Source organism: Semicossyphus pulcher, unplaced genomic scaffold (genome assembly GCF_022749685.1).
Source record: "Semicossyphus pulcher isolate SPU_LCO1_2020_fin unplaced genomic scaffold, fSemPul1.0.p SCAF_15, whole genome shotgun sequence".
Lineage (NCBI taxonomy): Eukaryota > Metazoa > Chordata > Actinopteri > Labriformes > Labridae > Semicossyphus > Semicossyphus pulcher.
Window position 1 is genome coordinate 4,108,666 of NW_027211659.1, and position 20,999 is coordinate 4,129,664.

The 20,999-nt window shown below is 41.4% G+C and overlaps 1 protein-coding gene across 3 annotated transcripts in view; it reads right to left on the reverse strand.

Annotated features, from left to right (window-relative positions):
* Positions 1–20,999, reverse strand: part of neb (nebulin) — a 68,424-nt gene that overhangs the window by 40,376 nt on the left and 7,049 nt on the right. For all 3 annotated transcript variants that reach the window (XM_069662925.1, XM_069662923.1, XM_069662924.1), the window contains exons 7-59: positions 20,831–20,935; positions 20,639–20,743; positions 20,412–20,516; positions 18,803–18,907; positions 18,068–18,172; positions 17,861–17,968; positions 17,287–17,403; positions 16,142–16,243; positions 15,940–16,047; positions 15,732–15,836; positions 15,526–15,624; positions 14,860–14,964; positions 14,629–14,736; positions 14,402–14,515; positions 13,432–13,629; positions 13,195–13,302; positions 12,415–12,513; positions 12,222–12,326; positions 11,935–12,042; positions 10,823–11,134; positions 10,514–10,720; positions 10,299–10,403; positions 10,080–10,187; positions 9,675–9,986; positions 9,350–9,556; positions 9,104–9,208; positions 8,889–8,996; positions 8,483–8,794; positions 8,162–8,368; positions 7,960–8,064; positions 7,770–7,877; positions 7,372–7,683; positions 7,056–7,262; positions 6,843–6,947; positions 6,648–6,755; positions 6,221–6,532; positions 5,913–6,119; positions 5,714–5,818; positions 5,410–5,517; positions 5,001–5,312; positions 4,685–4,888; positions 3,713–3,817; positions 3,489–3,596; positions 2,918–3,229; positions 2,602–2,805; positions 2,329–2,433; positions 2,027–2,134; positions 1,618–1,929; positions 1,305–1,508; positions 1,067–1,171; positions 854–961; positions 384–695; positions 70–273 (exon numbers count right to left, since the gene is read on the reverse strand). In XM_069662925.1, the coding sequence (XP_069519026.1) occupies positions 70–273; positions 384–695; positions 854–961; positions 1,067–1,171; positions 1,305–1,508; positions 1,618–1,929; positions 2,027–2,134; positions 2,329–2,433; positions 2,602–2,805; positions 2,918–3,229; positions 3,489–3,596; positions 3,713–3,817; positions 4,685–4,888; positions 5,001–5,312; positions 5,410–5,517; positions 5,714–5,818; positions 5,913–6,119; positions 6,221–6,532; positions 6,648–6,755; positions 6,843–6,947; positions 7,056–7,262; positions 7,372–7,683; positions 7,770–7,877; positions 7,960–8,064; positions 8,162–8,368; positions 8,483–8,794; positions 8,889–8,996; positions 9,104–9,208; positions 9,350–9,556; positions 9,675–9,986; positions 10,080–10,187; positions 10,299–10,403; positions 10,514–10,720; positions 10,823–11,134; positions 11,935–12,042; positions 12,222–12,326; positions 12,415–12,513; positions 13,195–13,302; positions 13,432–13,629; positions 14,402–14,515; positions 14,629–14,736; positions 14,860–14,964; positions 15,526–15,624; positions 15,732–15,836; positions 15,940–16,047; positions 16,142–16,243; positions 17,287–17,403; positions 17,861–17,968; positions 18,068–18,172; positions 18,803–18,907; positions 20,412–20,516; positions 20,639–20,743; positions 20,831–20,935 (8,472 nt within the window). The remainder of the gene's footprint in view (positions 1–69; positions 274–383; positions 696–853; positions 962–1,066; positions 1,172–1,304; positions 1,509–1,617; positions 1,930–2,026; positions 2,135–2,328; positions 2,434–2,601; positions 2,806–2,917; positions 3,230–3,488; positions 3,597–3,712; positions 3,818–4,684; positions 4,889–5,000; positions 5,313–5,409; positions 5,518–5,713; positions 5,819–5,912; positions 6,120–6,220; positions 6,533–6,647; positions 6,756–6,842; positions 6,948–7,055; positions 7,263–7,371; positions 7,684–7,769; positions 7,878–7,959; positions 8,065–8,161; positions 8,369–8,482; positions 8,795–8,888; positions 8,997–9,103; positions 9,209–9,349; positions 9,557–9,674; positions 9,987–10,079; positions 10,188–10,298; positions 10,404–10,513; positions 10,721–10,822; positions 11,135–11,934; positions 12,043–12,221; positions 12,327–12,414; positions 12,514–13,194; positions 13,303–13,431; positions 13,630–14,401; positions 14,516–14,628; positions 14,737–14,859; positions 14,965–15,525; positions 15,625–15,731; positions 15,837–15,939; positions 16,048–16,141; positions 16,244–17,286; positions 17,404–17,860; positions 17,969–18,067; positions 18,173–18,802; positions 18,908–20,411; positions 20,517–20,638; positions 20,744–20,830; positions 20,936–20,999) is intronic.

The window sequence follows — 20,999 nt, forward strand, 5'->3', positions numbered from 1 at the left end:
TCTCCATTGCAAATCAAAATAATCATTAAGTACTATAAGACATGTACCACAAAAACACATTTCCTCTACCTTGTTCATGGTCAAAGCGTTGTTCTTTGCCAGCACAATGTTCATGGCATCAGTGGTGCTGGTGAAGGGAAGCTTGCTCGGGGGCTGACGGTACTTCCTTTCACTCAAGGCGTCTGCAGCCTTCTTGGCTTTCTCAACGTCAATCGAGCCAATGGGGACCCAGCCCAAGCCCTGGAGCCACTTAAGGTCAGCTTTGTAGACAGCCTGTGAAGCACAGAAAGGCAAAATTCAATTCCTGACATTATTAGCTTTGGTAGCATAAATATGAAATAAGAGGTTGAGAGAAAACATATTAGCAGGGAAGCTACACTCACGTCACTCTGCAGGTCATAAGCGTGCCTGGCCTGGCGGACATCGCTGGAGTCTGGCAGACAAGTCCAGTTGTGCAGACGGGTGATGTAGTTGGCATGGTTGACCTGAATCTGGTTCTTCTTGGCCAGCTCAAAGGCAATCATGTCCACTGGCAGGTTGAACTTGGTCTTGGACCTGTTGAAGTCCTTCTTGTACAGAGCATCACTGGCAATCTTGGCGGAGTTCAGAGCAAGGACGAGCAGAGGGTCGTCCTGGACGCAGCGAGCTCCGATGTGGTGACCGACCTGCTTGCGGTATCCTGTCTTGTACTTGTACTGAAAGAACATAATATAATTGTTTATAATTGCAAAATAATGGGTAATTTCTTTACAAACGATAATCCTTTAGTTAAAGTGATATCACATTTATATTACAATTAACTGTCACTTGTCACATTTCACTTGTCAATAAATAGCTTAATAGAAACACTTACATCACTGGCAATGTCCCTGGAGGCCCTGGCGGCTCGGATAGAAATGGCATCAGGGCGGAGATCATAACCCTTTTTCTTCGCATCTTCATTGGCCTGCTTGTACAATTTCTGTAGACAAACACCACAGAGATGTCAAGTATATACATTAACCATTGACAGTAATCCAGAAATAAGAGTTGCCATTACACGATAATTATTCAATTTTTCACTTACAGAGCTGTAGTTGATATTGTTTGCTTTGGCGAGAAGAACATCCATAGCGTCAGGCATGATGTGGATCTGTGACTTCACATTGTCCCAGGCTTCCACATATGCTTTCTGCAGTCACAAAAAACAACAGAATTACAGTTTAGATACATATGAATCCCCGTAAGTCCCTTATTATACACAAATGCAGTCGATAGAGTTATTAGATTTTTACAAAGTCATTCTTTCTATTATGATGTCATACCTTGTTCATAACCTGGGCATTGGCCTTTGCCAACACCATGGGCATGTCTTCAGTGGTGATTTTGAATTTGAAGTTGCTTGGGGATTGACGGTACTTCTGCTCACTCAGGGCATCACCAGCTTTCTTTACCTTCTCAACATCAATTGAACCTATAGGCACCCATCCGATACCCTGCAGTGACTTCAGGTCCTCCTTGTAAACATTCTGTTAAGAAAAGAGGGTTTGCTATGATGACAGATGTTCCACAATTGAACAAGAGAAATTCAGAAACATGAGAGGTTCTTAGAGTATTTATGTAAATAATAATACTCACGTCACTCTGCAGGTCGTAAGCATGTCTGGCCTGGCGGACATCGTTGGAGTCTGGCAGACAAGTCCAGTTGTGCAGACGGGTGATGTAGTTGGCGTGGTTGACCTGAATCTGGTTCTTCTTGGCCAGCTCAAAGGCCAGCATGTCCACTGGCAGGTTGAACTTGGTCTTGGACCTGTTGAAGTCCTTCTTGTACAGAGCATCACTGGCAATCTTGGCGGAGTTCAGAGCAAGGACGAGCAGAGGGTCGTCCTGGACGCAGCGAGCTCCGATGTGGTGACCGACCTGCTTACGGTATCCTGTCTTGTACTTGTACTAAAAAGCAAGTTTGAAAGTTTTCATGAGTAAATTATGGTGAGGGGAAAAGCATGCTGATTGGTTAATACAACAGGTACAACAAAGAGATACTTACATCACTGGCAATAACAGTGGAGGCTTTGGCTGCGCGGATAGAAACGGCATCATTGCGCATGTCGTAGCCCTTCTTCTTTGCGTCTTCATTTGCCTGCTTGTACCTTTTCTGTAAATGAACACAAAGGCAGCAGAGACATAAGTTTATGTATTTACATTTTTAGATGCACTATGAGATAATCAGACATATATGTGTTAATAACAGGTAAATATCATAATTATTATGGCATATCTTAGAGCCCCAAATTTAAGTTATCCATACATGATAGTTGCTTAACCTTACATGTTTGAATTTTTACTCACCAAGCTGTAATTGGCACTGTTTGCTTTGGCGAGAAGAACATCCATGGCATCAGGCATGATGTGGATCTGTGACTTCACATTGTCCCAGGCTTCAACATATGATTTCTGCATTCACAGAAGACAAAAATGTGAGAGCTTATTTAGAAAATTAACTCCACAAATATGCATAATTATGAGAGGATAATTCCCTTATCATGTCAGTATCAGTAGTTGAAATGAGTAATTCTGCATTATTTTTACCGAACAGCACATCGAGGATTTTGGATTTCATACCTTGTTCATAACCTGGGCATTGGCCTTTGCCAACACCATGGGCATGTCTTCAGTAGTGATTTTGAATTTGAAGTTGGTTGGCAGTTGACGGTACTTTCTTTCACTCAGGGCATCACCAGCTTTCTTTGCCTTCTCAACATCAATTGAACCTATTGGCACCCATCCGATACCCTGCAGTGACTTCAGGTCCTCCTTGTAAACATTCTGTTAAGAAAAGAGGGTTTGCTATGATGACAGATGTTCCACAATTGAACAAGAGAAATTCAGAAACATGAGAAGTTCTTAGAGTATTTATGTTAAAAAAAATAATACTCACGTCACTCTGCAGGTCGTAAGCATGTCTGGCCTGGCGGACATCGTTGGAGTCTGGCAGACAAGTCCAGTTGTGCAGACGGGTGATGTAGTTGGCGTGGTTGACCTGAATCTGGTTCTTCTTTGCCAGCTCAAAGGCAATCATGTCCACTGGCAGGTTGAACTTGGTCTTTGACATGTTGAAGTCCTTCTTGTACAGAGCATCACTGGCAATCTTGGCGGAGTTCAGAGCAAGGACGAGCAGAGGGTCGTCCTGGACGCAGCGAGCTCCGATGTGGTGACCGACCTGCTTACGGTATCCTGTCTTGTACTTGTACTACAAATGATGAACAAAACAACTCATCATAACTTTGTGGTTATTGTAGAGCCATAATATCAGTAGTTTCTAGACTCTGCTGCATGTCAGTTTCAGTGTACATAATGTAATCATGAGGATAGAAAATGTTAGCATGAAGTAGGTTTCTACAACACAAATATTTTATCCAATATTTAAGCAAAATATCATATTTCTGACACGTTATCACATTTTTAGATAACATATTATTTGTGCTATGATTGGAAATAAATTATTTTACATCGCTGGCAATGTCTCTGGAAGCTCTTGCTGCAAGAACGGAAATGGCGTCAGGGCGGAGGTCGTATCCCTTCTTCTTGGCCGCATCATATGCCTGCTTGTACGTATTCTGTATAAAGAAGGAAGATACAAAAAAAACCCCTCAAGCATCTGTTGTTAATCATCAGGTTTGTTGTTTCAAAAGCTAGGACAACAACTTTGTAAGAATGTTTCAGAAGGACTCACCAGACTGTAGTTGGATTTGTTTGCTTTGGCCAGCACAATATCCATGGCATCAGGCATGACATGAATGGTGGTCTTGTCCTTCTCCCAGGCATCAGTGTAAGCTTTCTGTAAAATTCAATATATTTGGTTTAGTTTCCATCCAAAAAAGTAAAACATTTATGTATTTATAGTTAAGTCAATACTCGTATTCGGCAAATATTTTGCCAATAACACGAGACAACTCCTTAATGTGATTTTTATGGCTGAATATAGTAAAGCAGAGAAAGCTTTTTGGCTGAGTCTCTATTTAGTACACATTCAATTTCATCCAAAACCTACTGAATAAAGTAAAACTGACCTGTATCATAAAGTGCATTGATTGAATAATCTTTAACTTTATTTGCAAGAGAAAAAACAATATTTTATATTTAATCATTAGTAATAATTCTAAGATAAAAGGGGAGTATTATGCTAATTCCAAGTGTCATATTTCACTCTGTATTACCTGTGGAGTAGCTTAGCATAATTTACAGTTAAGAAAAAACTCATAATGTTTCTGACACTGGTGCTCTGTGCAGGCCCTCATACAGCCTATGCCTGAAACGACTCAGTCAGCTCTGTCCCTTTAAGAAACCCCGCCCCTACAAGCCCACTGTCTTCTAATTAGCCAGCTCTCCGAAGCCTGCTGAGGCTGCACTTGGTGACATCACAAAGTGCAGCGTGTAGAAAAAAACTGTGTGAAACCTGGCGTTCACAGCAACTTGCAGACTGAGCGGACTTTTACCTACAGATTTGAAACTTCACCCACGTTTAGTCTGAACATCCAACATTGTAACATTATATATATATGTGTGTTAAAATGTGAAACAGCATAATACCCCCTCTTTAATCCAAAAGGCAACTGGACATGGTTGAAGTTGCCTTCTAATGTGTAACGAATGTGTAATTATTAAACACAATAAAATATTCCGTCAATAACTGCAAAATAAGTACCTTGTTCACAACCTGGGCATTGGCCTTAGCCAACACCATGGGCATGTCTTCAGTGGTGAGTTTGAATTTGAAGTTGCTTGGGGATTGACGGTACTTCTGCTCACTCAGGGCATCACCAGCTTTCTTTGCCTTCTCAACATCAATTGAACCTATAGGCACCCATCCGATACCCTGCAGTGACTTCAGATCCTCCTTGTAAACATTCTGTTAAGAAAAGAGGGTTTGCTATGATGACAGATGTTCCACAATTGAACAAGAGAAATTCAGAAACATTAGAAGTTCTTAGAGTATTTATGTTAAAAATAATAATACTCACGTCACTCTGCAGGTCGTAAGCATGTCTGGCCTGGCGGACATCGTTGGAGTCTGGCAGACAAGTCCAGTTGTGCAGACGGGTGATGTAGTTGGCGTGGTTGACCTGAATCTGGTTCTTCTTGGCCAGCTCAAAGGCAATCATGTCCACTGGCAGGTGGAACTTGGTCTTTGACATGTTGAAGTCCTTCTTGTACAGAGCATCACTGGCAATCTTGGCTGAGTTCAGAGCCAGCATGAGCAGAGGGTCGTCCTGGATGCAGCGAGCACCGATGTGGTGACCGACCTGCTTACGGTATCCTGTCTTGTACTTGTACTAAAAAGCAAGTTTGAAAGTTTTCATGAGTAAATTATGGTGAGGGGAAAAGCATGGTGATTGGTAAATACAACAGGTACAACAAAGAGATACTTACATCACTGGCAATAGCAGTGGAGGCTTTGGCAGCTTTGACTGCAATGGCATCACCACGAACATTATGGCCCTTCTTTTTGGACAGCTCATTATCCAGTTTGTACAGTTTCTAAAGAAAGACAGAAGACATATTTTTATACGTCTATTTTAAATGAATAATAAAATGCACCCATTTCCTTTATATCTGGAACCAAACTGTAAGGTTTGTACTTACCACGGGATGTCCATTTGCTTTAATGGCATCATGACAGATCTAGAAAAGTTGTGTGGAAATGATGTAAAAGAATGTAGGTGGAGCACTGTACCTCACTGACGTTCTTCTTGTTTCCTCTGGCGAGAACAATGTCCATTGCATCAGGCATGATGTGGATGGAAGTTTTGTCCTTCTCCCAGGCTTTGCTGTAGGATTGCTAAACACAAAACATTGTTATGGATTGATATCCAAGACATAAATGTTTGAAGAGAGATGTTTGGGTTGCTTTTGCAGAAAGTCCTATTAAGTACCTTATTCATAATCTGGTTGTTGGCTGAAGCCAGTACAAGATCCATGGAGTGCATGTCCTTAGTGAATTTGAAGTTGGTAGGAGCTTGACGATACTGGCTCTCACTGAAGATCTTTCCAGCTAATTTTGCTTTCTCAACATCCAACGACCCAATAGGAACCCATCCTATTCCTTTGACGAAGCTTTCATACTCGCTCTTGTACTGATTCTGAGGGAGACAATCAAAAGAGTCAGCTTCACAATGCAGCACAGCTACATACAGTTGTGGTAACTTTTATATAAATTATGATTTCAGTTTTAGTTTCATACATCACTGGCGATGAACTGCATGTTACGAGCTAGTGCCAGGTTCATGGCATCGGGCAGCACAGTGTAGTGGGGGTTATGCTGCTTGTATCCAGTCATGGTCTGAGCGCGGGAGGCCTGCTTGGCATGGACTAGACTGACCATGTCCACTGGGGAGTGATACTTCAGCTTGGACTTGTGGTAGTCCTTCTTGTAGTTCTTGTCACTTTGCAATCTTGCAATTTCCATGTAGTGAACCAGCAGAGGATCGTCCTTGATGCTGCGGAAGCCAACGTGGTGGCCTCTGGCTTTCTCATAAGCCAACTTGTACTTGTACTGTGACAGCAAACAGATACCTTGTCATTCTCATAGACTTTAATGTGTTATTATATGAAATTTGGAAGATCTATTGGGAGTAGTGATTTGATGCAGGAGACTTGTAACAACTTACATTACTGGCAATCTTGGTACCAGACTTGGCAGCCAAAATTGAGATAGCGTCTGCTTTGAGGTGGTAGCCCTGATTGGCCATCTCCACAACACCAGCTTTGTAACGTTTCTGTAAGAACAAATTACATTTATATGAGTAAACACAATGAAATACAAAAACAAAATTATATAAACTGTGATGATTTTAATGCCTTACACTGCTCATGTTGAGGGCATTAGCCTTGGCCAAGACAATCTCGGGAGCATCTGGCATGACGTGGACTGTCAGCTTGTCCTTCTCCCAAGCTGCAGTGTAGGCTTTCTGTTAAACAAGGCACCAGAAAAACAAGTTGATGATGATGGACATGAAAACATGATTCACAACATTTCTTTGGCCTAGCACTTTTGAGTACGAGTGAGCATGCTGAACCTTGTTCATGATCTTGTTGTTGGCAGTAGCCAGAGCCACATCCATGGAGTCCATCAGCTTGCTGAACTTGAAGGTGGAGGGATGAGTGCGGTACCTATTATCACTCTGAATCTGACCGCCAACTTTAGCAGTCTCAACTCCAATTGAGCCAATAGGGACCCATCCAGTACCTCTGACAAAGTTATTCCAATCAGATTTGTACTCCCACTGGGAAAAAGACAAGGAGAATATGATGCAAATTAGTTCCAAAGTTTATATCACTTCATTATTTCTGAACATTGTTTTAATTCTAAAGGCACAATTCAATGTCACTCACATCGCTTGACTGGGCGTTCATTGTGCGAGCCAGCACTAGGTTCTGGGCATCAGGAAGGAGAGAGTAACTGTGCTGGATCTGTCTGTATCCAGTCATAGTCTGAGCACGGGAGGCCTGCTTGGCATGGACCACGCTCATCATGTCCACTGGAGTGTGATACTTCAGCTTGGCCTTGTTGTAGTCCTTCTTGTAGTTCTTGTCGCTCTGCAGTTTAGCCAACTCCATGTAGTGAACCAGCAGAGGATCATCCTGGAGGCTGCGGAAGCCAACGTGATGGCCCCTGGCCTTCTCATAAGCCAACTTGTACTTGTACTGTAAATAAATAATTGTTTACCATGTATGTTAGGTTGTAGTAGATAAACTTCTTGTTTTGCCAAAGGGATTATTGTCCAACTTACATTACTGGCAATAGTGGTACCCAACTTGGCAGCCAAAATTGGGATGGCGTCTGCTTTGAGGTGGTAGCCCTGATTGGCCATCTCCGCAACACCAGCTTTGTAACGTTTCTGTAAAAAAATACATTTAGATCAATAAAACACAATAAGATTAGTAGAATATATAAAAGTCTTATGTAATTTAATGCCTTACATTGCTCATGGTGAGGGCGTTAGCCTTGGCCAAGACAATCTCAGGAGAATCTGGCATGACGTGGACTGTCAGCTTGTCCTTCTCCCAAGCTGCAGTGTAGGCTTTCTGTTAAAAAACAGATAAACAAAAGAATGATTATGATGCTTGGGAACACAAATATTTATATTCTATTGCCTTAACTCCTCATGTTAGCATGCTGCACCTTGTTCATGATCTTGTTGTTGGCAGTAGCCAGAGCCACATCCATGGAGTCCATCAGCTTGCTGAACTTGAAGGTGGAGGGATGAGTGCGGTACTTATGCTCACTCTGAATGTCACCGCCAACTTTAGCAGTCTCAACTCCAATTGAGCCAATAGGGACCCATCCAGTACCTCTGACAAAGTTATTCCAATCAGATTTGTACTCACACTGGGGAAAATACAAGGAGAATATGATGCAAATTAGTTCCAAAGTTGAGATGAATTAATTTTTAATTTCCGAACATTGTTTTAATTCTAAAAGGCACAATTCACTGTCACTCACATCACTTGACTGGGCGTTCATTGCGCGAGCCCGCACTAGGTTCATGGCATCGGGAAGGAGAGAGTAACTGTGCTGGATCTGTCTATATCCAGTCATAGTCTGAGCACGGGAGGCCTGCTTGGCATGGACCACACTCATCATGTCCACTGGAGTGTGATACTTCAGCTTGGCCTTGTTGTAGTCCTTCTTGTAGTTCTTGTCGCTCTGCAGTTTAGCCACCTGCATGTAGTGAACCAGCAGAGGATCATCCTGGAGGCTGCGGAAGCCAACGTGGTGGCCTCTAGCTTTCTCGTAGGCTTTCTTGTACTGGACCTGAAAGAAAAAAGGAAAAGGAATTAATTGCCCGCAGAGGGTGACATGAAAAAAAAAGTGGTAAATTAATTCTGTGTCGGGTAGATTAACATACATCACTGGCAATATGTCTGCCTTGCTTTGCATGCAGGATGGAAATAGCATCAGGCTTCATGTCGTATCCCTTGGCAATAGTTTCAAGCCACTTGTGCTTGTAGTGACTCTGTTGGTAAAAAGGAAAGTGAAATTCAATGTTTTGTACACAGATTATGCTGATATTTCTTTGACTTGCATATTTGACTTTGACTGTATATATAAATGAGCTCTAACCTCGCTCATGGTCTGAGCGTTGAATTTAGCCTGAAGGAACTCAGGGCTGTCCGCTGGCAGATTATAGGTGTGCTTGAACTTCTCACCAGAAGCTTTGTAGGAAGACTAGAGGGACGGAAAAGAACAAAAACACATTGGAATTATTGTCAAGTTCTTCTTGAGGTTTGGTCAGATATGCATATACATTTCAACATATTTGAGAGATGCAAAGGTATTGCTTCTTTGATAAAGGGAAGACAGTCTTACGATGTCCATCTGCTTTGAGTTGGCCATAGCCAGAACCATGTTCATGCTATCAGTCTTGCTTGTGAACTTTAAAGTGCTGGGATGCTGGCGATAGCCGATTTCATCAAGAGCAAATTTGGCAGCTTTGGCCTTCTCAACATCCACAGAGCCAATAGGAACCCAACCAGTGCCTCTGGAGAAGTTGTTGTAATCTGACTTGTAGACATTCTGTGGGTATATAGACAAAAACATGTTATTGCATCACATCGCATATTGCTTTACTGCTGTATATAACTTCAATTTAGCAATACACCATGACAAATAAAGGTGAAAAGTGTAAACATACATCACTCTGAATGTCCATCATGCCGCGGCACAACCGCAAGTGCAAGTTGTCAGGCAGAAGCAGGTAGTTGTGAGGGATCTTCCTGTATCCAGTCATGGTCTGAGCGCGGGAGGCCTGCTTGGCATGGACTAGACTGACCATGTCCACTGGGGAGTGATACTTCAGCTTGGACTTGTGGTAGTCCTTCTTGTAGTTCTTGTCACTTTGCAATCTTGCAATTTCCATGTAGTGAACGAGCAGAGGATCGTCCTTGAGGCTGCGGAAGCCAACGTGGTGGCCCTTTGCCTTTTCATAAGCTAGCTTGTACTTGTACTGTACAAAAGAAAAACATTAGGTATGAATTGATGAAATAAGTAACATTTAAATACATTAAATACTATAATTATGAGCACATTCACTACTTACATTGCTGGCAATGTCTCTGCAAGCTTTTGCTGCAAGAATAGGGATGGCATCTTCCTTCACATGATGCCCTTTGAGCAGATCTTGACGATGAGCGTAGGTGTAGTAATTCTAAATAAAATGGTCATTGGTTATTTTCGAAATTCAGACACAATTTTATTTCTTCAACATTTTGAATGTACGCAAAGGTTGGAAAATACTACATAAGAATCTGCGACTCACCTGGCTGATGTTGACAGCGTTGTATCTAGCTTGCATCAGTTCAGGGGCATCAGCAGGAAGGTGGTAAGTGTGCACGAACTTCTCTCCACTGGCCTTATACTCTTTCTGCATTATGACAATAAAGATATTGGTTAATGTCTATTCTGAACAGGAATTCAAGGCTAATATCACAAGATTAAAGCGCATTAAGAAGTTTTTTGTTTCCTGTTTCTCACCGCATTCATGATCTTGGCATTGGCCTTTGCGAGTTCCATGCTCATGGAGTCATAGGGACTGGTGAATTTGAGGGTGCTTGGGTGCTGGCGGTACTTGTGCTCCTCCAGAGCTGCTGCTGCTGTCTTGGCTTTTTCCACCTCCAGGGAACCAATAGGAACCCAGCCAGTTCCCTTGACTGATGACTCATATTCTTGTTTGTAGTTATACTGAAAATAAAAAAGAAAAGTGAGAAATGTTCAGAATAAAACCTACGGAAACACAACAATTTGCCTACATTATGACACAAAAGAAAGGAAAATTAAACTCACATCACTGGCATTGTAGTTCATGGTACGAGCAAGGCCCAGGCTCATGGCGTCAGGTAGGAGAAAATACTTATGGTGGTGCTGCTTGTAGCCAGCGTAAGTCTGCACCTTTGAGGCATGTTTGGCGTGAGCCATACTCATCATGTCCACTGGAGTGTGATACTTCAGCTTGGCCTTGTGGTAGTCCTTCTTGTAGTTCTTGTCGCTCTGCAATTTGGCCACCTGCATGTAGTGAACCAGCAGAGGATCGTCCTGGATGCTGCGGAAGCCAACGTGGTGGCCTCTGGCCTTTATGTAAGCCTTTTTATACTGGACCTAAAGGTTACAGAGAATATAGCATAGGTAAGAATTAAGCAGTTAAAATGTTTTAATAACATTATCCAACAAGTATCTGTTACTCAGGGAGCAGTGTGTTTAGTTCCTACATGTACCAGGATGCATTGTGCTCAAGCCCTGCTGTATTTCTTTGGCCGCATACTCAAGCTCAAAAAAGTCTGAATATCTGAGTCAGCCATAACACAGTAAAATGTATCCTCTTTTAACACAAGCCGTGCACTCATATTTTGGGATGCTGTTTTGACTGTTGTAGCGTACTTTTTAGCTAGTATGCAATAAAGTTGAAGGAAAAAAGTTTGCATCTAGTGCCCTGGTTCTCAACTGGTGGGTCGGGACCCAAAAGTGGGTCTCTGAGCTGTTTTCAGTGGTTCACGGACGTGTGCTTGAAAAGAAAAAGTTGTGGCCAAAAGAAGGACAAGGGTGTGCGGTAGTAGTGTAGTTTATTCACACTCCATGTATCCACTGATTAGGTAATCCCAGCTACAGTTACATTTACATTCTTGAAGCCCTACAGTAGTTGCATTTATGTAGCACTTTTTCCAATTTACTTCTGTTGAAAAAAGGCTGTTAATTGAATGAATTGTAGAGGGAATATGTTCTTCTAACGTGCAACCAGCTGCTGGTCATTTTGCTCGACTATATATGTTTAATGATGTTGACATATTGTGATGTTTCTTATCATCTCAGGTCCAAACTGCACAGAATTTAAATGAATAAATTTGACTGGTTAAAAGATTTGGGTCATTAAGGAGGTGGTGGTGGATCCTGTGGAAACTTACATCACTTGCAGCATGTCTGGCAGCTTTAGCGGCGAGGATTGAGATTGCATCAGGCTTCAAGTCATAACCTTTAGCAATCACCTCCTGCCAGGCTTGCTTGTAGTTTTTCTGAAATGACAGATATCAACATCAAAATAATGAACACTGAGTTTTTGGTCAAGTATACATACACTCTCTTTCACACTTACAGTTAATGTTGGTGCATAAACACACATTTATCATTACATTTAGCGAAAAATAAATTAAACATATCCATAATTACTACTTAGAAATGCCTTATGCCTTACGTTGCTCATGTTGTAGGAATTGCACTTGGCCTGGAGCAACTCCGGCACATCTGGAGGCAGAGAGTACTTCTGATGGATCTCCTCCAGACCTCTCTTGTAGAAACGCTGTAAGGCAGGAAAGTATTATGAGCCAAAGTCACCAATGCCAATGTGTTCTATTACACCTTCAAAAAGTTCAACGTAAAACACTCACATCACTCCTGTGAAGCTGGTTGACTTTGGCCTGCAGTTGGATGGGGTGGTCGTCAATAGCAGTGAAGGGGATGGTGTCAGGGTGTTGTCTGTATTTTCTCTGTAGGAAACAAGAAAAATTAACAGACGTGCCAATCCAGTCAACTACCAACAACTGTATGTCCTTTTTTAAAGAAGGGGTATTATGCTCATTTCATATTTTACTCTGTGATACCTGTGCAGTAGCTTAGCATAATTTACAGTTTAAAAAATCTCTTAAGAAGACCTCTGGCACACCTGAATTGTGACAGGTGCCTCGTTCAGAGGTGCAGTCTTGAACAATAGATGAAGAAACTCCTGTTTCGATCGTACAGATCTTCATCAGGTTGGTCGACCGAAACGTTGATGATATCAAATTAATATAAATAGCAACAAGCGAGACAGTGTGCGGGAGTTTCTTCATCTATAGCTAAAAAAAAATCCTTGTTTTTCTCACATTGGTGCTCTGTCGCTTTAAGATACCCCGCCCCTACAAGCCCACTTTCTTCTGATTGGCCAGCTCTCGGAAGTCTGGTGAAAAAACTGTGTGAAACCTGGCGTTCACAGCAGCCTGCAGACTGAGCTGAGAAGCCTGGGGATTACTCCAACATACTTTTACCTACAGATTTGAAACTTCACCAATGTTTAGTCTGAACATCTAACATTGTAACATTATATATATGTCTTATAAAGTGAAACAGCATAATACCCCCTTTTTAATGTCAACAGGGCATCTGTAAATAAGGGGAAAGTGTGTCCTTACCTCACTAAGAATCTCAGCAGCTTTCTTATTCCTTTCCACGTCCATGGAGCCAAAGGTGACCCAGGGGCTACCTCTGGTGAAGTTGTTGTAGTCAGCCTTATACTCATTCTGTGAAGAAAAACAAATGGTGTCACAAAAAAAAATAGCTAATCTCATAATAATAAGGTCTATATAATGCTTAAAACCAAAAACCAAACTGAAAGCTATAAGAGAATTGTGAACTCTGTCTATACTCACATCACTCTGGATGATGTTGGCTTTCTTGGCCAAGTCCAACAGCACACTGTCGTAGGGCAGGAAGAAGTTGGTGCTGATGCTCCTGTACTTGGACATGCTGGCAATGCCCTGGGATTTCTTGGCCAAGGTGACTGACATCATATCCAGGGGTGTATGATACTTGGTCTTTATCTTTTCATAGTCCTTCTTATATTCACGCTGTGGAGACAACATTGAGAGATTGTTCACGAGTGCCCTCTTATAAGGTCTAGTATATTAATATTAAAGGAGCAATTCGTCAGTCAAAGCTGGTGTTCTCTGTAATCGATAAAGGCAATAATATTTAAAATTGACACCATAGCTATGGAGAAAGTTGTAGAAACAGCTCATTGTTTCGCTCATTCTACATTCCTACAACACCCAGCATGCACTGCACCCCTCCCTCTGAAAGTAACAGTCCAGCGAGAGACGCTGGAGTGAAATACAACTGATTTCACTGCAGGCAACGGCTCAGAGCGGGACAGAATCCGAAATACGACGAGAATATACCAGTGGATCGTCTAAAAAAACTTTGTGACTTCAGTCTACATTTTAAACCTGAGGATTTTGAATACACGAGTCAGTTATAAATGTGGAATATCTGGGAGGGAAAACAGGAGGGCAGGCAGCATTTCAAGGCACCTCACAGAACAAATGATTACATTTTACGGTTTGTGTTTTTTTTTCAACTAAAAAATGCAGACATCGTAGTCGGGTGTAGAAGTGTAGTTTAGTAAGCTCCCTGGCCTCTGCCAGATGACGTGTTTTACGTCGTCTGGCGGAGGTTTTCCAGGGCCCATTGGGAAAGCGGATAGAGTTGAAATTGCATGTTCTTTCGACCATAATGGCATTAGCTCCCCATAATAGCACGATAGGACTGAGGTTGAAAATCGGCGAACTGGTCCTTTAAGGGAATTGTTAATTATGTAGTCCAAGAGCTACAGTGACTTACATCACTCTGGATTTTGGCCACGTGAACGGAGTGCAAGATCTTGGGATCGTCATTAATGCTGAGGGCTCCAACCATCTGTCCCCTCTTCTTCTCATACTCCTTCTTGTATTTAACCTGCAAAAAAAGCAAAAGGTTATCATTAAATGCATGAAAAATTGTATATAATGTAAAGAAATAATAAAGCAAGAACTACTGAATCACAAAGGCTGATATTATGGTTTACTTACATCACTAGCGATGTTTGTGTGAGCACGGGCAGCAAGGATCGAGATAGCATCGCCCTTCATCTCAAACTTCTTCGCTTTGGATTTCTCCCAATCGTACTTATAACAGTTCTGCAAGGAGAAAAAATACAGCGTTCAGGTAACTAAAGAATGTAAACCAAATTAAAGCTGATAGAAATTCAGTTATGGCGATTGGTAAAAATGAAAAGGATTGATAAAAGAGCGGTCACTTACATCACTGAGGTTAAAAGCGTTAACTCTGGACTGGATGAAGAAGGGATAGTCCGGGGGCAGGCTGTTCTTGACCTTGATTTGTTCGTAATCTGCCTTGTAGTTCAACTGCAAAAAAGTACAATGTGATTATGTTTTGTTTAAAATAAAACTCTTTATTTCCTTCTCTACCAATAAAGTAGTCTCATTTTACAATGATAGTAATTTCAAGACAAACTGAAGCTGAGATGAGGTGTTATCTGACTTCCTGTCACTGGAGGGCAGCAGTGCATTAGCTGTACTCTATTTCAGACACATTGACTGTCCCTTTCCCTGCCTCCCCAGCCCCTCTGCGATCACAGGGTTTATTCTGGGCCAACTGAATGCTTGTTGCTATTTATACTACAGAGAGATGGCTCTCCAGTTTCCATGGTGCCCACAGAAAGACAGCTGGGCTACGTGGATGATTGGGCACATTTTAACGTGATCTGCACATCCAGGAGAATTTGATCTCGAGAGTTAGGAGGCAATTGTAGCAATTTCAGTCAATAAATGGATAATGTTCACATGAATCGCTTATAGGATTTATGTGAACATACAGGAACTGTTTATGAGACATATGGCAGAAATTTCAGTTCTAATGTATTGTGTGTCAGTATTAAGAGATGAGGTCAATCCAGTCATACATACATCACTTAGCTGCTTGGCGTTGATGGCGGCTTGAACCTGAACCGGGGAATCCACCACTTGTGTAAATTTCACGGTGCCAGGATGTTGGCGGTAAGTTTTCTGCAAACATGAAGATAGAAAAACATTTTTCACTAAACATATATCCAAACAAGAGAAATCTAAAGCCTTAAATATAAAGGAATATTTTACGAGTGAAGACTCCTTACATCGCTGCACTGCTGAAGCTTCTTCGTCACTTCGTATTCAGGCGTCATCGTTTGAGGGAAGAAGCATCTTGTCTTTATGTCTTCGTATTCAGATTTGTAAAGTTGCTGTTAGATATCAAATGCAAACGTAAAGATATAATATAAGTTAATTATACATTTTTACACCAGTGATTTCATTTAGAAAAATAAAATGGAAAAAACTATTTACCTCACTCTTCATTTCCTCCATTTTCTGGCAGTGGAGCATGTACAGATCTTCATAGCTGCCAATGTAGTGTCCCTTCACCTCATTGTCATACTTATCTTTGTAATGTGTCTAAAAAATATATCAAAATGATTTTAAAAACAGAAACATCAACATCATTAACTTGAAATTAAATAAAAGTTTTTTACTTATTGATTAATCTTACATCAGAGAACTTTTTAAGTACGGAGTCCATCTGAAACTTGGGCGTGTCACAGTAGTTGATGCTGAAACCCCGGGATTTCTCATAGTTGGCCTTGTATACTTTCTGCAGAGGAGATATTAAACAAACAATTAACAGCAATCACAACAAGATCACATCTTACAGGGGCAGTCCGCCCCTAGGAAAAGCCTCTGTCAGTCAAAGCTGGCGTTCTCTGTAATCGATAGAAGCAATAATATTTGAAATTGGCGCCATAGCTGTGGAGAAAGTTGTACAAACAGCTCGTGGTTTCGCCCATTCTACATTCCTACAACACCCAGCGTGCATTGCGCCCCTCCCTCTGAAAGGAACAACCCAGAGAGAGACGCTGGAGTGAAATACTACCATTTTCCAGTCAAGGACATTGATGGCTGCAGGCAATGGCTCAAAAATATGCTAAGAATATACCGGTGGATCGTCTAAAAAATCTTCGGGTCTACATTTTAAACCTGACCATTTTGAACAAGATGAGTATAGTTTAGCGAGCTCCCTGGCCTCCACCAGATGATGCGTTTTACATAGTCTGGTGGAGGTTTTCCAGGGCCCATTGGAGAAGCGGATAGCGTCCTCCAAAGGCACAGAGCAAAATTGCATGTTTTTTCTACCATAATGGCGTTAGCTCCCCATAATAGCATGATAGAGCTGAGGTTGAAAATCTGCCAACTGGCCCTTTAATTATGAGCACATGAAGTGGATGTCAAACTCACGGGCTAACTTCTTGTCAGTAAGACGAGTAACTTGATTCAATTAAATACTTTTCAGCAACAAATTACTCACTGTCTGCAAAGTAGCATTGCAAATGACTTCTAAATGGTGTAAATTAGCACCACTAATAAGACATCCACTTAGAGATGTTGATGCCAGACACTGTAAATAACACCCACAACCACCTCAATCATTTGAGCAAACATTTTAGATAATGGCCTGATAATTGTCAAATTCATGCAACATCTCTGCCAGGGAAAACAGAGATAGAGACCAGTAATGCTTAATTTTTAGAGTTCTATGGCACTGTACTGCATACATCTAAGATTTTATCATTTGTTTTCTCCAAAATACAATCTTTAATTTGCATCAAACCTGCTGTAAATGAAAATTCAGACACCTACATCACTGAGGATGGTGCCAGCATATCTGAGCTGTCTAAGGAGCGGGTTCTCTGTGGCGGGGAGCGTGTTGTAGTCGCACTGCGCTTTCGACTTCTCATATTCCTTCTTGTAGTGGACCTGAAAGTGAAAGAAAACAAAGCGTGTAAATGATGTTTAATCAAGTGGTTGATGCACGACTCATATAAAGTAACATAATGTTCGTACAGTGAGTCAAAGTGGAAGACTACATGTCTCTACCGTTTCCTGAGATGACGCATGTTTGCATTGTGTGTGAATGTGTGGGCCGCTGTGAGGTACACAGTGGCTCGAAAGCCTCTTCACATAGTCTGATATGTTGTCACTGAGGTCTAGAGGAACTACATACTTCCACAGTAAGAGAGAACTGAATGTAGATCTCTCAGTCACGCAGTGCATGTGTGTGGGCACAATACATTGAGTCCCTGCGTCACAGTGTGTTGACTCATATTCTGCTCTGAGACACGGGTCAACTCTTTGTCGTGTCTTCCACATGAGATAGGACCTATAAAAATAATCCAATACCTTTGTGTGTTTGTGTGTGTTTGTGTGTACTTACCTCACTAACGGCAATGCGAGCCTTCTTGTTCGTGTCGTAAACGGGCGTGTCTGTTTGCATGAAATAAATTTGGTCTTTTTCATTCTCAAATGCTTGCGTGTATTTCCTCTGAAAAAAAAGGTAAAGGTTCGACAGTTAGAAGTAGAAAAATGAACAAACAAACACCTTTCTGATTATTGTGAGCCATATTCTTTAGTAAGCTCTTACATTGCTGAGGTTGTCCATCGCCACCCTGGCGATGGCCACATCGAAATAGGGCGTCTCGCACCACTGGCCCTTCACATTTTTATTATAATCTTCCTTGTACTTGAGCTGTGAAGAACAAATAACAAACAACATTAGAAGATGTATTTGACACATGAAATATCTTGATGCAGAGTTATATGTAGAAAATATAGAGGGATTTATTACGTATGTTCATATTCTGTGTGATAAAACACATAGGGAATGACTGGAAGCCATGCAATTTCAGCCTATTGTTAGCCTGTCCCTTCCAGCTTAGTACAGCCATTTATATCAGAGAGCAGGTGGTCGGTTATCCCCAGCAGTGGTTTGGGGTTTGTTGGTCTCTGAGGGCCCTGTTTCCATTTGTGCTCTGTGCAAAATGCAAGCTCCATCCTCTTAAATGGACCTAACTGCTAATAAACATTGAACCAATGATATAAAACAATGGAGTCTTTCTGGTCCAGCACCATTACCAAGCGCGCTGTGGGTTAACTACACATCTACAGGCACAAATATAACGAGTGTGCTGCAACGCACACTGTGTTCTTATAATAATAATAACAATAGAGGGTTTTTACATGTTACTTTTGTTGAATATTTTTATCAAAAATTACTAAAGAAAGAGGGCATTATGCATAAGGTGGGAAAAAAAACTTTGTCTGTATCTATCTGTCTTTATTTTCTCTATGTGTTTTACACTTTTATAACTCTGCTTACATCACTGCGCTGATGGGCCACTCTCTTGGCCAGCTCCACCTCAGGAGGATCAGCCAAGGAGGTGTACTTGGCCTTACGCTGATCATGACCCTTCTTGTAGTGGATCTGCAGGAGGAGGACACACAGAAGGAAATTAAATGAGGCATTTAATTCTCCAACATCAATAGCTGACCTTGGTGCGCAGTTTGCCTCAACCAGATCGTATCTACATTGACCGGTGACTTTTTCTACATCAGCAGAAAAGGTTAAAGGCAATTGTGTTCCAAATGGCCATTGTAGCGACAGTGGAAATTGTCACGGAATGAATTGTGTTACATCTGACTCAGCAAAAATGAATAGACCCTGGAAGGAAAAAAATATATTAATAGGCAATTTTGTTCCAAAAGGACGGTGGGGCACAAATGGCTTTTTTAATTGCCCTCATGTGAGAGGAAATTGCCAGTTATTTTTTATGATATCAGACTCAGCACAAACGACTGACCCTGAGTGGAACAAAATATAGATAATATGCTTGTCTGTGTCATAGGCTGAATAAAAAGATGGACGACATGACAGACGTCAAATACATTTTTCTCAAACATGGATTCTGTCATTATAGTTAGTTCTTATCACACTATTTAAGTGCTCATTTTTCTGACAAGTTCAATTAGTTATTTGATTTTATAAAAAAGGATGATACAGCTGATGACAGCTCTGTTGACAAATCCGGCTCCTGCAGCCGGTTTGTTCTGGATTAGCAGAGTAGAGGAGGAACGGCGAGAGGAGACGTAACTAAAACAATCACTGCAGTCATTGAAGTTTCCAAATCTGAACAAGAAGCTGTTCTGTTAAACACGCCGACATGCAGGATCCTTGCTCTTTTTTTGATTAGTTAAGTGTGTGTTTATGTTAGCAGAAGTGGCTACGGCGGCTCCACCGGCCGATCTCTACTGCGCAGACTCTGGCTCCAAATGACGTCGCCGTCATAAGATGGCAGCGCCCGTCACAGGGGCTATTTTGGCTTCAATTTTGTACAATGAGAGCAGATGGAGACGCGTTGTCCATCTTTATATACAGTCATTGGTCTGTGTGATGGATAGTGAATGGAAATCTGCCAGCAAATTCCTTTATTAGCATTAAAAATTTGATAGTTATTCTAAATTGCTTCATATTACAACACTGTAAGAAATGGCACCAAACAACATCCAATGATAGAGTCACCAGGGTGATCAGGATACAATCCTAAATCCATGTACGTCATACAGCAGATTTAATATAAAAGAAACTGCACATAGATAAATAAACCAGATGGAAATTTGTACTTTCAATTTTTTGACTGAATTGAATACTTGAAAAATCCTAAAAATACAGAACAAATTGACACTAAGTAACTCCAACATACTCTTTCTTATTGGTCTGCTCCATAAATTAGCATGGAATAAAAAAGCCAGCGATATTGAAGTGTGAGCTGCCTGGCTAAAAAGGGTTTGCAAAACACTCTGACAGACAATCGTATGTCATTTTAGGTTTTATTATTCGACCAACCAAAGCTGTTTTTTTTCACCTGGCAAGTATTTGAACACACACAGGTCCAAAATCTGAAAGTGTGTTGTCAGCAAGCTCAACTTACGTCACTGAGGACCTCCTGAGCCTTGGCCACCCTGCGCAGCTCGGGGCTGTCGCTGTACGGGTAGTACATGGTCTTCTCTTCGTCCCAGACTTCAGTGTAACGTTTCTGAGCGAGGTAAAGTCAGGAATTAAAATAAAGACTATACATATTAAGTCATAGTATCAGATGTAAACATAATCCTCTTTTTGGACATAAAATACAGTGCTTTAATGCCACATTGTGCTTACTTTGCTGTAGTTAGCAGCATTCTTCACAGCCAGGACCAGCTCAGGAGCATCAGGAGGCAGCAGGTACCTATCCTTAGTCTCATCCCACTTCTGCCTGTACAGAACCTACAAGAGATAAGCAACAGTATTGCTGTTAACATTGAAATTATTTGTTTTATATCATGGTTTGTGGTTTAAAGTTAGTTAACTTACCTTGCTGATCAGGTCAGATACACGCTTGACATGGGTGACCTCCCTGGCCTCACCATCATACAAGCTTGTGTTCCGAGCCTTAATTCCCTCCATGCGGTATTTAACCTGTTGATAATACATGTATGTTAATTTTATACATGACTAGAGCAGGGTCAGATCAAGACTTTTT